Source organism: Falco peregrinus, chromosome 3 (assembly GCF_023634155.1).
Source record: "Falco peregrinus isolate bFalPer1 chromosome 3, bFalPer1.pri, whole genome shotgun sequence".
NCBI classification, from domain to species: Eukaryota; Metazoa; Chordata; class Aves; order Falconiformes; family Falconidae; genus Falco; species Falco peregrinus.
In genome coordinates, this window is record NC_073723.1 from 84,035,273 (window position 1) to 84,047,460 (window position 12,188).

The following is a 12,188-nucleotide window of genomic DNA, read 5'->3' on the forward strand; positions in this document are numbered from 1 at the left end:
TTACTTTCAGTATCCAGAAGTCTGAAAGCCATAATACAAAGAATTTGCATGCTAATTTAAATATTTCATTATTGTATGATACAAGTATATTTTGGAGGTATCTGTTTCAGTAAATGACTAATAAGTCAGGACATCATATGATTGCAGTGGTAGATGATCCTAGTTTCCAAACAAAATTTGTTTGGAAAGAATTTATAATGCTAAAGATTCCTAAAATTCTTAGGTTTTGCATGTTAGTTCTTTAAAATCTTGGAATTAAATATGCTGAAAGATTTTATTTTCATGTGGCAGAGCTTCCTCAAAATACTGGATTAGAGGGATTTCAGACTTGTTCTAAATTAACAAGGAGCTATTGAAATTGAGAATAACTTCCATTTTTAACAAAAGAGAATAGTTATACAAAGATCACATGCTTGAGCAAATGTGAAACAACTTTAACACTGACTTTCTTGTAAAAAGTTTTTTAATTTTTTAACATGTTTGGGGTAATAGAGGTTAATAAAAGCTGTCTTTTAAAATAGTTGGTTAAAGAAAATATATTTCCCCAGCAGTTTAAGGAAGTTAATTAACCTATGATGTCTTAAGTTTTACCAGTTCTGTAGCTGTTTATTCCGCCTTTTTAGCCTATGCTTTGCATGCAACTTCTGGTGGTTTTTATTGAAGAATCTCTTACAAATTCCTGTAATCCAGAAAGGATTGGCTCGTGATGTGCAGTGTTTACTAGAAGCCTGTAGTTATTGCATTCTTTTAATTCCGTGGCATACTAATTGTGGTATATGTTAAGGCATATATTTTCCTCTGCATAGTATGACACTCTTTCATGAAGAGCATTGCCTTGCTTTGTTTAGTTTTCCTCACCTCAGGTAGGGTTTCAGAACAAGTAAATCCTAAAAGAAGAAAAAAACCCCTTGGTTCCTGACCTGTGTGAGCACCTTTGTATCTTGTTTCTCTTTTCAAAAGGAATCAAAATAACTTATTTCTAGGTAAAAATTACCAGTCTTAATTAGTCTGCACCAGAATGTTAGTCTGTTGCTTTAAGTGTAATGCCTTTATTTTGTATTTGCTTTTGGTTTAATAGTAGTACCTGATCTTCCTGGTTACATATAGCTGAGTATTCTACAGATCTCAGTTAAGCCTGAGAGCATCTTTTTCCAAGTTTACAGATGTCACCTCTTGTAAACAATATCCCATGTAAATAGAAAGTTGTTATCTTTTAACTAGTAACTAGTATTAACAAGTTGCTCTAAAAGCTTTTGGTAGTCAAACTACTCGAAAATATATTAATACTAACAGTCAGTTTTTACAAAATCAGGACTGGGCTCTCGGAGTTCTGCATGCCAAAATAATTGCTGCCATAACACTGATGGGTCCCCAGTGGTGGCTGAAAACTGTTATTGAACAGGTAGGAAAAAATTATCCATGTGAATTATCTGTATAATAAATTTTGAATGTTTTTTGAATATGTGAGTCAGAAAACAGAGTTACTGTTGTAAAATGGAGTAATTTGAGTAATTAAGTAAAACCCAACTGTTCTTGTAGAATCCTTTTAAATTGTATAGCCTAATGCATTAAGGTACGCTTAACAATAAAACAAAAAAAACCCTCAGGAATCAAGAAAATGCTGTGTATACAAACCTGATAAAATTGCATATATGTATTATAGTAAAAAAATCATTATTTCTTCAGATTAAGTCACATGTGTCCAAATACTGGACATTATTTATGTCTACCACTCAACAGAGAATTTCTGCCTTCTCCAGAGCTGTAGATGAGTGCATATGGAAATGGTGTCTTTTGTTCCCCTTTGATTATTCATTAAGCGAGACCAAACAGTTTCTGTGAGCAGTTCTGAGTTACATGGATCTGTTGCTTGCTTTGGAAGAAGTATCTTTTTCTTGATTATAAACTCTTTAAGTTCTGCTTGTCTCAATGCAGTATCTTAATTGTTTGTCAGAAGGCAACCCTTCAGCCCCACACTGTATGTAACAGCTATGATGTGTGTCCTGTTGTCCTCTGTACAAAAGGTGCCTTTCTTAAGTCTAGCACTTAGTCACAGTTAGTAAACCATTTACTCATCACTTTAGGTGTCACACTCTAAAAATACAATCTTAGTTCTACATAGTTATGCATCTTAGTTGATGCATACCATGGCTCTTTGGTTTTGAGTGCTCTCCCTGGGCCTGTTTGTCCCACAGCCTAGGTGTAACCATTTCTGAGGATAGCTCAGGAGAGTACGTGTGTAACTGAGTCCATCATCTAGCTGTATGTGATAGCCATTTGAAACTGTTCTTTTCCCATGATTAATCTAGTCACATTGAGATCTTAGCTTCTGGTAGTAGCTGCAGAAACTTGAAGAACTGTGGAGGCCCTTTCTTCAGGCACAGGCCCTACATGCAGAGGCTGTGCTCTGCCCAACCAAGTACAAAATAAGATCCTATTCTCTGTTACCAAATTTAAAGATTTGCTCTATTAGCACACACAGGATCCTCTCTCAGCAAGTTAACAGCATAAAGCGGTCTCAGGTCACTCACAAAACCACCATCCACAGCTGTATCTAATGATCTTTCAGTTGGTCTCTTGCACTCCTGCAACCAAATCATGACACTATTCCAGATTAAGTTGCTTTCCTGGGCACTATTTTAATGATATCCTGGAGCCCTTAGGACATACATTGGTGTAGAGTTTTTCCTTTTAACTGTGGCCATCATAGTTTTCTACAAGTTGAGAACACTTGTTCTGTCTCATAAAGGAGAATTGTGTAAAATGTTGTAACTATTACTGTAAGCACAAAGCATGGCTTTCTTGATTGATCCACTCTACTTCTGACTTGTTCTTAGGTATATGCAAATGGGATTCGTAACATTGATTTACACTTCATAATCCGTAAACTGGCAGCACCTGTAATCTCTGTTCTGTTACTTTCCCTGTGTGTACCATACATCATAGCTTCTGGTGTTGTACCTCTGTTAGGTATGTATATATTCAGAATACCTGTTTCTGATTTGATTGTTTAGAGTAATGTAAATGTATCTGTGGAAATAAAACTTCAAGGTCTAGGTTATTTAAAAAAAAAAAAAAATCACCAACAAAAACCTATTATTCTGCCAGCAAATGTAAATTAAGGATTGCTGTGTCATCTTAGAAGTTTAGGATTTTTTGAAAAATGCAATACATTAGTCTGACTCACTTTTTAATAAACTAAGTGTAGGATGCATCGAGAGTATGGGACTACATAACAGCTAACAGCAGAAATGTAGGTATCTAGATAGGTTGGGAAAGGGATGATTAATTCATTTCTTCTTTGGATAATCAACCTTTCATTTTAGTCTGTCTTTAACAGCTATGCTGAACTGAGTACATCTTTTGTAACTTGCCAGATTCTAAAGGAAGCATAGAACAGGTGAAAATACTGGTTTTGGTTTGAGGTTTTAATTCAGTATTAAATGTAAATTGTAAATATAGGGTTTTTTTCAGACTTTCTCCTCATAACTGAGGGAAATAATTCTATCAGAAGCATGGTAGATGTGCTTTTTCAACAACAGTTGTATTTTGCTGGTTAGTTTTGATGTTAAAATGGTAAAAGAAGTCCCATTTTATTCTTCAACCTCTCACTTGAATGCATACTTCTGTAGCGTCAACTTTTTCCTGATACAAGGTATACAGGAGTCAGTAAGCAAGAAGAGCTGATAGCAGGTACAGAAGCAGAAATGCAGGAATTACTTTAGCACTGTTAGATGATGTGAGGGTTGTGTCTTGGTTTTTTAGGAGTTACCGCCGAAATGCAGAACCTAGTTCAGCGACGGATTTATCCTTTTCTGCTTATGGTGGTGGTTTTGATGGGAATTCTCTCCTTCCAAGTCCGCCAGTTCAAGCGCCTTTATGAACATATTAAAAATGACAAGTGAGTATATAGTGTGGAGGTTTAAATTTTTCCAATTTAAATTGTGATAACTTCAGATGTTTTAGATACTTAGAGCTAAAAGGGAATTTAGAAGTTTTCTATACAAATGATGCTGAGGCAGACCTAAACTGTTCTGGGCAAACGTTTTATCTGTGGTTCAGGTAGATAAACATAGGAATAGAGTATCTATAAATGGAAGACACTTCCCTATGTCCAAGTTGAATGTGTTTTATGATAAAAAAAGCTGATTGCTTGTTTGTCTCTCCATCTGTAGTCTTAAAGGACAGGTGAATGTAATAATTATATCTGGCAGTAAAACCATGTCTCAGTCTGCTCCTTATAATAATTGGCTGCCATTTCTCCAAGCATTTCTGCATAACTGTTTTTCTTACTCTTTCTACTTCATTAGTCCAATTAACTTGTTAAAGAACATTCAGTTAATTTGAAAGTTTGTTCTTACCAAATTTTGACTGGTTTGTGATATTTTCAGTAATTATTACTCTTTATTACTCAGATCCTTATAAAACATTAAATTTCCCAGTGTTTTTTCAGGTTATCCTGCTTAATTTCTAAACTTTTTTTGTTACCTTTATTACCTTATTTTTTTGTTACCCTTATAATTACCTTATGTGTTGCTTATTTAGAAAAACAAGTTTTGGACTCCAGCAACTAGTCTTCCTAGGCTTCTTTTGTGTACATGAATACATGTTTTGTATACAGGAATAGCCGAGTTTGTTCTGTTCATGTCCTGAGCTACCTAGTCCAGTTTTGCTTTCTACTGACTACAAAAGGAGTCAAATGTAACATAAACTTCTTTGAATCTTAAATGTTAGGAAGTGACTGATGCATTAAGTGTTTGGTGTAAATGTGAAATTAATAGTATTTAGAAACATCAAGAGAGTTGTAACTGAAATTAAATTCTTTGCAGATCGATTTATACTTTAGCACCTTTCATTTGATCAGTTGTTTTTAAATACTGTTCACCAACCTGCCTTCATAACATGTTCTATAGTATCTGGCCTACTGTAGTATGTATAGCTGGTATTTATATTTACAAATGGGTTTTGAGCTTAATGTTAGTATCTCTCAGGCAGAATACGTATTGGATTGCAACTTGCATTAATGTTGCTTTCTCGTGTAAATAAGGCATGTAAACAGTATGCAAAGCTGTGAAAATATATCTGGGTGAAAAATTACTTTGATATTAAATGAACATATTAAATGTTATAACTATCCTTGTAGACAAGTTTGTACAACTTAAGTTAATGATCTCATTTCAGGAAGTAAGCAAAAATAGTCAAGCTAGTCATTAGAAATTGATGGGTTTAGAAATACGCTTAATTCTTTCATGGGAAAAATTTCAAAAGCATATACAAGTTTTTGTGACGTTCTGAAATATATAAAAATCATGTGATGGTTGTATGGTTGTTTTGTTATGGTTCTTTGAGAAAAGGAATGATGGTTTAAAAGTTTCTAAAGGAAATGGCAGATTTCTGGGGAAGAATTCATAGGTGTACATGGCACCAGCATACAAATAGGAATCATGGAAAGAAATTTAGATGGCAAAAAGTAGAAGTGTGAAATAATGATATGGAAGAAGTAAGGAATAATGTAAAAGGTAGGAAAACTGCTAAGCTGATGAGACAGTGAGATGCTGAAACAATTTAAATAAAGGAATCCTGCAGCCCTTACACCTGACATGGAGTAGCATTAGGGTATTTTCTTTCCCTTTAAGAAAGATTGAGCTGCAGTAAAAGTTCTTCCTTTACAATATTTACTTTTTCCAACTAGGGTGTTTTACATTGGATGTAGAAAGGCTTAGCTCCTTAGTCTTACCCCAATGCATGTTCTGCATTGTGACAGATTCTTTTTTGAACTTAGAACCAAATTAACGTCATTTGGGTTTATATCTGAGTTGTTCCAGATGTTCAGGTGGCAGTGGCTCAAACAGACACTGTGAAGATGCTCTTTAAAAGTATCATCCAACAAAGGGGTTGGGTATATAAATAGTGCAAACACATTCTTTATATTTACTATCTTCGTTCAGCTTATACATGTCTGATTTGTGTGCCTGCCAAAGTTAAGGCTGTAAACACAAAGCTGTAATGCCTCTATTCCGTTACGGAGTGCCTGAATATTGGAAAAAAAAAATGGGGATGGTTGAAGACCATTAAGTGAGGAGGGATCACTTGTAGAATAATTTTTATTGAAATGAGAAAGCTACCTCTGTAGCAAAGGAGGTAGAGTGGATTTGTGTAACAATTGTATTAATTTTTGTTAATTTTTCACTGTTTTTACTATCCTGTCAGGTACCTTGTTGGGCAACGACTTGTGAATTACGAACGGAAGTCTGGTAAACAAGGCACATCGACAACTCCACCTCAGTCTTCACAAGAATAAATGGTCATATGAAACAACTTGGCCTTCCCTTTGCCTTTACGTGTCCTTTTTTCATAGACTCTTCTTCAGTCTTTGGATATCTCTCCCAATAATACTCTCAGCAGTATCTTGGCTTCGGTTAGTAGCATCCAGAGAGCAGTTAAGGCTCTGTTCCTTATCTGCATGTCTGATGTTATCAATGCTGTCTGAGGTCTGTATATGTGTAAATAGAAGTATCCTGACACCCTAAAACCTTGGATTAAAAAGAATGTGCATTGTACATCTTTTAAAAAGTATATTAATTTATTAAATCTAGTTGTCACTTTATTTTGGACTGCTGTTCTGTTGACAATGTGCCACAAAGCAATAGTGCAAAGAGGCAAGATGTTTTTATAAAATTTGGAGCTTACTTTATGGTGTTCATAACAGTTCTTATTATAGTATTATAGTATGATTCTTCATGAGTGGAAAGGCCACACAGAGAATATCAAAAGTAAATAGCTGTCTTACTGTCAGCAGTTAAGTGGCTGTGATGAGAACATGATGAACTATGTATCTTGCTCTCAAGTCTTTTTTATTATTTTGTATAACACCAAAGCTGTTGTACATTTTTCTATTGCCTGATTGTTTTTCATGTGTCTGAGTTTGTAATATTGTACAGTTGCTGTTAAATCAAGAAAATATTTCCTCTTCTGAGAATTCAGATGTACTTGTTGAGGCTCAGCTGGGTTTTTCTGTTTGGTTTGGTTTGGGGGTGGGGGGGAGGGAGGGTGGTTTTGGGAATCAGGAGTTCCTGAATTGAAACAATAAGTAAAAAATTTACTAAGGCTAGGCGATGGAAGCATTTAAAGGTACCAAGGAAAATTGGATAGATTCACAACTTAAATTGTAGCCAATTTCTTGTCAATAATAGAATTTTTCAGGACCTCAAGAGGAGGGATTAACCTTGTCTGAAGTGTTTGCACAGAAAAGAAGAGCATAGTGTAAGCAACATTCTGACCTGGTCATTAAAGAGCTTCAAACCTTTTTTCTGTAAGTTACCAAAGCTGCAAATTGTAGTATGAATTTTATATTGCACAATTACTTTAAAAAAACCACACAACAACAAACCAACCACAACAACAACACAAACTTTCAGAATTGGTCACTGTGAATTTTTATGGGAATAATATTGAGGAAGTGATTAACCATATACCGTTTATTGCCTGTGGGGCAGGGAAATACATATGCTATTAAACAGGCAAGGAAAACTTAGCAGATTTCTTTGCAAGGACACAGTCAAACAAAAGCCACCAAATTCAGTCTGTGTTATTTCTATATGTAGATAGAGTTCTTTTGCAGTAATGTTTGGGGTGGGGGGGTTATGTAGATATTTTAAAGAAAATGCATAACAGTATCGCAAAGCTTTAAGTAGCATCAAATCATGCTTAGATTGCAGTATCTTTCCTAGATTAAATGAGGGAAATGTGAATATCCATTGCAGTAATAAGAAAATTGATGGAACGTGTAACTTGCTACTCGGTACACTGTCCTTCAGTATTCTGTACTTAACCATATGTGTAGGTAATTAATACTTGAGAATCTGGCAGGTGCTTTGAGAGTGTCATCTCCTTTTATTGATGTTGCATCTCTGACCTCACATGTTTTGAACTGATGTGGTCCAGGCTGTGATGGTGGTAATTGATTTTTCTGGTGTCTGGACTAGTGTTTCAAGGCAGTGAGCACAAGCCAAATGCATCTGAATCTAGTGGCAGGAGGACTGGGCTGTTACTATCAGAAAGTCAGAAGCTACTATTTTACAGAATTGCTGTTGTGTCCTGATGGTTTTGAACCACATATATTACCCTTTGGAGTGATTTATTAGGAAATTTCCAGTGACAAGAAATCATAGAAAAATAACCAAAATATTTCTCTCGTTCACTGTTACTAAGTGCTAAATTGAGTATTTACCCCATATACTTTTGATGTGCATAAATACTGCGTTTGACTATTTACAGTGGTGTACATTGTGGGACAGGTATATTTTCACAATATTAAATTTACTGGTAACATGCATTCTTATGCCAAGATTCTGTCTTTGACACACATTTCGTAAACAGTTCCAAAATGGTCTTGCTACTCAAATGTTGCAAGCACTACTGTGCACCGTGCAGAATTTGCAGTAGTGTGGTTCTTGTAACTTTGTGTTTTTATCCAGAAAAACTCATCTTAACATTAAAATTTATTAAGAAAAAGCCTTTGTGCTGTTTCTTATTGCTGTTATTTTACAAGTCATGACAAAAAAAACCCTGAATTGGGCCAGTCATGTAATGTGACCTGTAGCTGTTTTCATGTAGCTTTCATTATCTGTATTTGCTCTTTGTTACAGAGAACTGGTTCAAATGAAACTGTCGTGCTTGCTTTTTGCACAGCTTTACAGATCCCTGGTGAGGTGAAGTTTGTTTCTGAAACTGTCCGTTGTGAACTTCCAAAAAATCTCAGCTCCTTATGTTCTTATTTTCACATGTGTTTTGGGAAAGAAGATAGAGGTTGTTACAGAACAAGAATTAAGTAACACTGCTTTTCTTATTGTTTTAATAGTTTGCCTTGTGCCGTGTGTACTCCTCTGACATAGAAACTTGATAGTAAGTATGTAAGTTAACTGGCTGTTACTAAGACAGCTGATGAGCTCTGTACTAGTGGCTTCCATCTGTGCTAGAGTAATACAGCATGCAGTGGTCTTATTACTCGAGTGGGAAAAATTCTGTCTTTGTGTGTGTGCTTTCACCACAATTTGTGTTGACCTTGGACCTTGAATGGAGGAGTTGGAGCTGCATACTGGCTTAATTGTATCCCCTTTGTGTTGTTGAGAATCTAACGCTATTTATAGTTCTGCAGGCCTTCATCTAAGGCATGTCAGATGGCTCTGTAGCTATTTTTTGCATACTGAAAGATGTTAATTGCAGCATGGCTTCAACTGTTTTTACACAATCATTTTATATTGATTAAAAATAATTAAACTCTGCATCCTCTCTCTGACTCCCCCTTGTCCACTGGGTAAAGCTTAAAATACTTGTCTTAGTTTATGAGGGCCCTCTGGAACTTGTAACTATTTTCTGTCAGTAACTTCCTCAGTAAGATGCCAGCACCAACAGCAATTACAGTATTCACATTGCTTTTCAGCTGAGTACATTGATTCTTTCCTTGCTTTCTGCTAAGCTTGGACAAAGATCTTCATAAAAAATCTGCACAGCAGCCCAGCTGTCCCTCAGAGAACTCTGTAAAAAGCCCTTTACCTTACAAAGCACGAATGACTGGTTGATCCCACTGCCTGCCATTCTGATCAGTGTCGTTTTGTTTCCTCCTACTCCACTGTCTGTCTGTTTGTTTGTATCTAGATTGGAAAGTCTTTGTAGCAGGGTCAGTGTTCTTGTTCTGCTTGCCTTGTGGGCACTGTGCAGCCTGAGCAATGAGTGGGGTTCCTAGCAGAAATGATGATACAATGATAAAAACAGTAAACAGGGAACTGAATCTTGGTAGTATAATGAAGTTCAGGATGGTAAAAAAGGAAGCCATCTTCTGAAACAGATAAGGAAACAACTTTTACACAGCAGGATGCCAAGTTAGAGCGCTCTGTTATTTCCATTTAGATTAACTGGAACTAAAGATTGCATAGTTAAAAGCGATTTTATTAAATCAATGATTATTCCAGACAAGTGATGTTTCTGGTTTTAAGTTCTTTGTTTTGAAGTCACCATAAGTTGTGAAACAATATGCTGAAATCAAAGTTACTTAATAGAAATTTTTAGAAGATGGTATTTCCAAAGGTTGAATACTGTTCCAAAAGAAACGGAATGTTTTGAATTCAATATCATACTGAGGGATGGAGCAATGGCAAGATTATTTCACAACTCTGCACCAGTTTTGCTACTTACTTGCTGTTGTCTTGTATTTGTTGAGTAGTAGTCAATGCCAAAGCTGTATGGGTGCTTTTTTTTTTCCTGTATAAGGGGAAATCAAACATACCTGGTGCTGTCTGACACCAGGGGCAGGGGAGGGGGCACTTAACCTGATTTGTCTGATTTATGTTAAATCACTTGGCTTTCAAGGAGTGTTTCTGTTCCTGGAAAATGACACTAGTTTTACCTAAAGAACAGTCTTCCTTGTTGCTTACAAAAATAGAGAACAGTGCAAAGCTCACTATACTGAATAAAATGTATGTATTAGAACCTAAATAGCGGAGATCTGCATTGGTGTGCCATGTTCAGCAGGTGCAAATTGCATAAATGGGCTGGTGAAGTTTGGCAAGGAATGTGCTGTAAAGATACTGCTGCATTAGAATGGAGTATACATGGATGCTTTGGCTAGCTGTGACCAGGAGTCATGGAAGTAGGAAGCAGCAGAATTTCTAAGCTGAAATCAGCCAATGCTGCTTTAAAGCAACAATTATGTCCATGATACACTTCCGAATGCTCTTTATATAGAGTAATGGGTAGCATGCATGGGGAGAAGTAGTGTCAAGGAAGAATCTAAGTTACTTCTTTCCCTGAAGCTACACTTGTCTATTTACTACCTGTGTTTTCATAGAGTTTGATTAGTTTTTTCTTGACATGAATTGTTTAAGCCTTACTACCTTTATAACTTTGGGCCAAGACTCTCAACACTGACCCATCAGTGTTCCTGTCACAGTGCCTTTCTCTGATCTCTTTTTTTTTTCCTCATTGAAAGGGGTTTGTTGGCCTAACAGCCACATTACTTACCTGTGTAATCCCAAATGTCCTTAAACAACCTTGTATTAATCTGCATATAATTCTCAACTGTTGTCACACCACCAGCCCTCGAAACTGAAGCCTCCCTCCCTCACCTACCTCTTAATTAGTGAATAAAATTAAGATAATCTCAGAGGTTATTCCATTCTTTATTATTTCTTATGCTGTTTTAGTAATCTTCCTTTTATATCCATGAATTGCAGTAATCTTTAAGCAGATATTTTAGTGTAATTACATGTGAAAAGCATGCTCCTTTTTCGCTAGTAGTAGTTCCCCGAAGTATAAATGCATTCAATGCATGGACTCAATGATATCCCAATATGCCAGGCTTAAAACAACATGAGTAATCACATACACACTTTGTGCACTGTGTTAACATGGAAGTAAGGAGCAGAAAATGTGCAGCACATCTGATTTTGCTTACAAAGCGGGAGTGTAGTAAAAAGTGCACAAAAATTGTGCAGTAAGGAAGGTCATAACTCATGTCATAACTGCAGGCCAGTTGGGTCAATAGAGAGAGGAGAGCAGTGCCCACACTCCTTCTGCAAAGAGCAAGTAGCGTATTCCCCAGAGGTGTGTTTTTTATTATTTGATGCAGGGTGTCTTGTTTAATTATTGTTACATGTAAACTTTGATATAAGATTAATTTAGTCATGCCTGTGTAGATTAAGCATGTTCTGGAGCAGCATGTGATTAATTGGTCTCCTATTTTCCAGTTACTTTCATTCATACATGAAAGTTTTAGCCTTTGTCTTCTTCTACCAGTTTACAATTCATATAAAATGTTTTGAGAATACACAGTTTTCCGTGAAATAAATAGCAAAACTTTCCACCTGCCTGCTGTTGTTTCTTATAATATGCTCTGGCAGCTTTATGCATGATTTCACGGCACAGGACCAAATAGCTGGAAGAATTGAGGGTAAGACATTTACTACTTGAGCATTTTTAGCATAGTTCCAAGTGTGTCCGAGGACTGCAGATGACAGAGAATATGAGACTTCTGCTGTTTATGTTACCCCTAGATACCTTTGGAAAAAATATATTGTGAAATTAATGAAATTACATTCTGTAAACCCCTGCAGGATAATGTTTGCGACAGGTTTGGGGGTTTTTTGCTGTAGTGTTCTTGTTTTAAAGCACTACCCATGTAAAGAACAGGG

The 12,188-nt window shown here is 36.0% G+C and overlaps 1 protein-coding gene across 4 annotated transcripts in view; it reads left to right on the top strand.

Annotated features, from left to right (window-relative positions):
* The window catches only part of MARCHF6 (membrane associated ring-CH-type finger 6), a 50,756-nt gene extending 42,242 nt beyond the window's left edge, over positions 1-8,514 (top strand). For all 4 annotated transcript variants that reach the window (XM_055798233.1, XM_055798232.1, XM_055798234.1 and 1 more), the window contains exons 23-26: positions 1,313-1,402; positions 2,838-2,970; positions 3,766-3,901; positions 6,211-8,514. In XM_055798233.1, the coding sequence (XP_055654208.1) occupies positions 1,313-1,402; positions 2,838-2,970; positions 3,766-3,901; positions 6,211-6,301 (450 nt within the window). In that variant the 3' untranslated portion in view covers positions 6,302-8,514. The remainder of the gene's footprint in view (positions 1-1,312; positions 1,403-2,837; positions 2,971-3,765; positions 3,902-6,210) is intronic.
* The last annotated feature ends 3,674 nt before the right edge of the window (positions 8,515-12,188 follow it).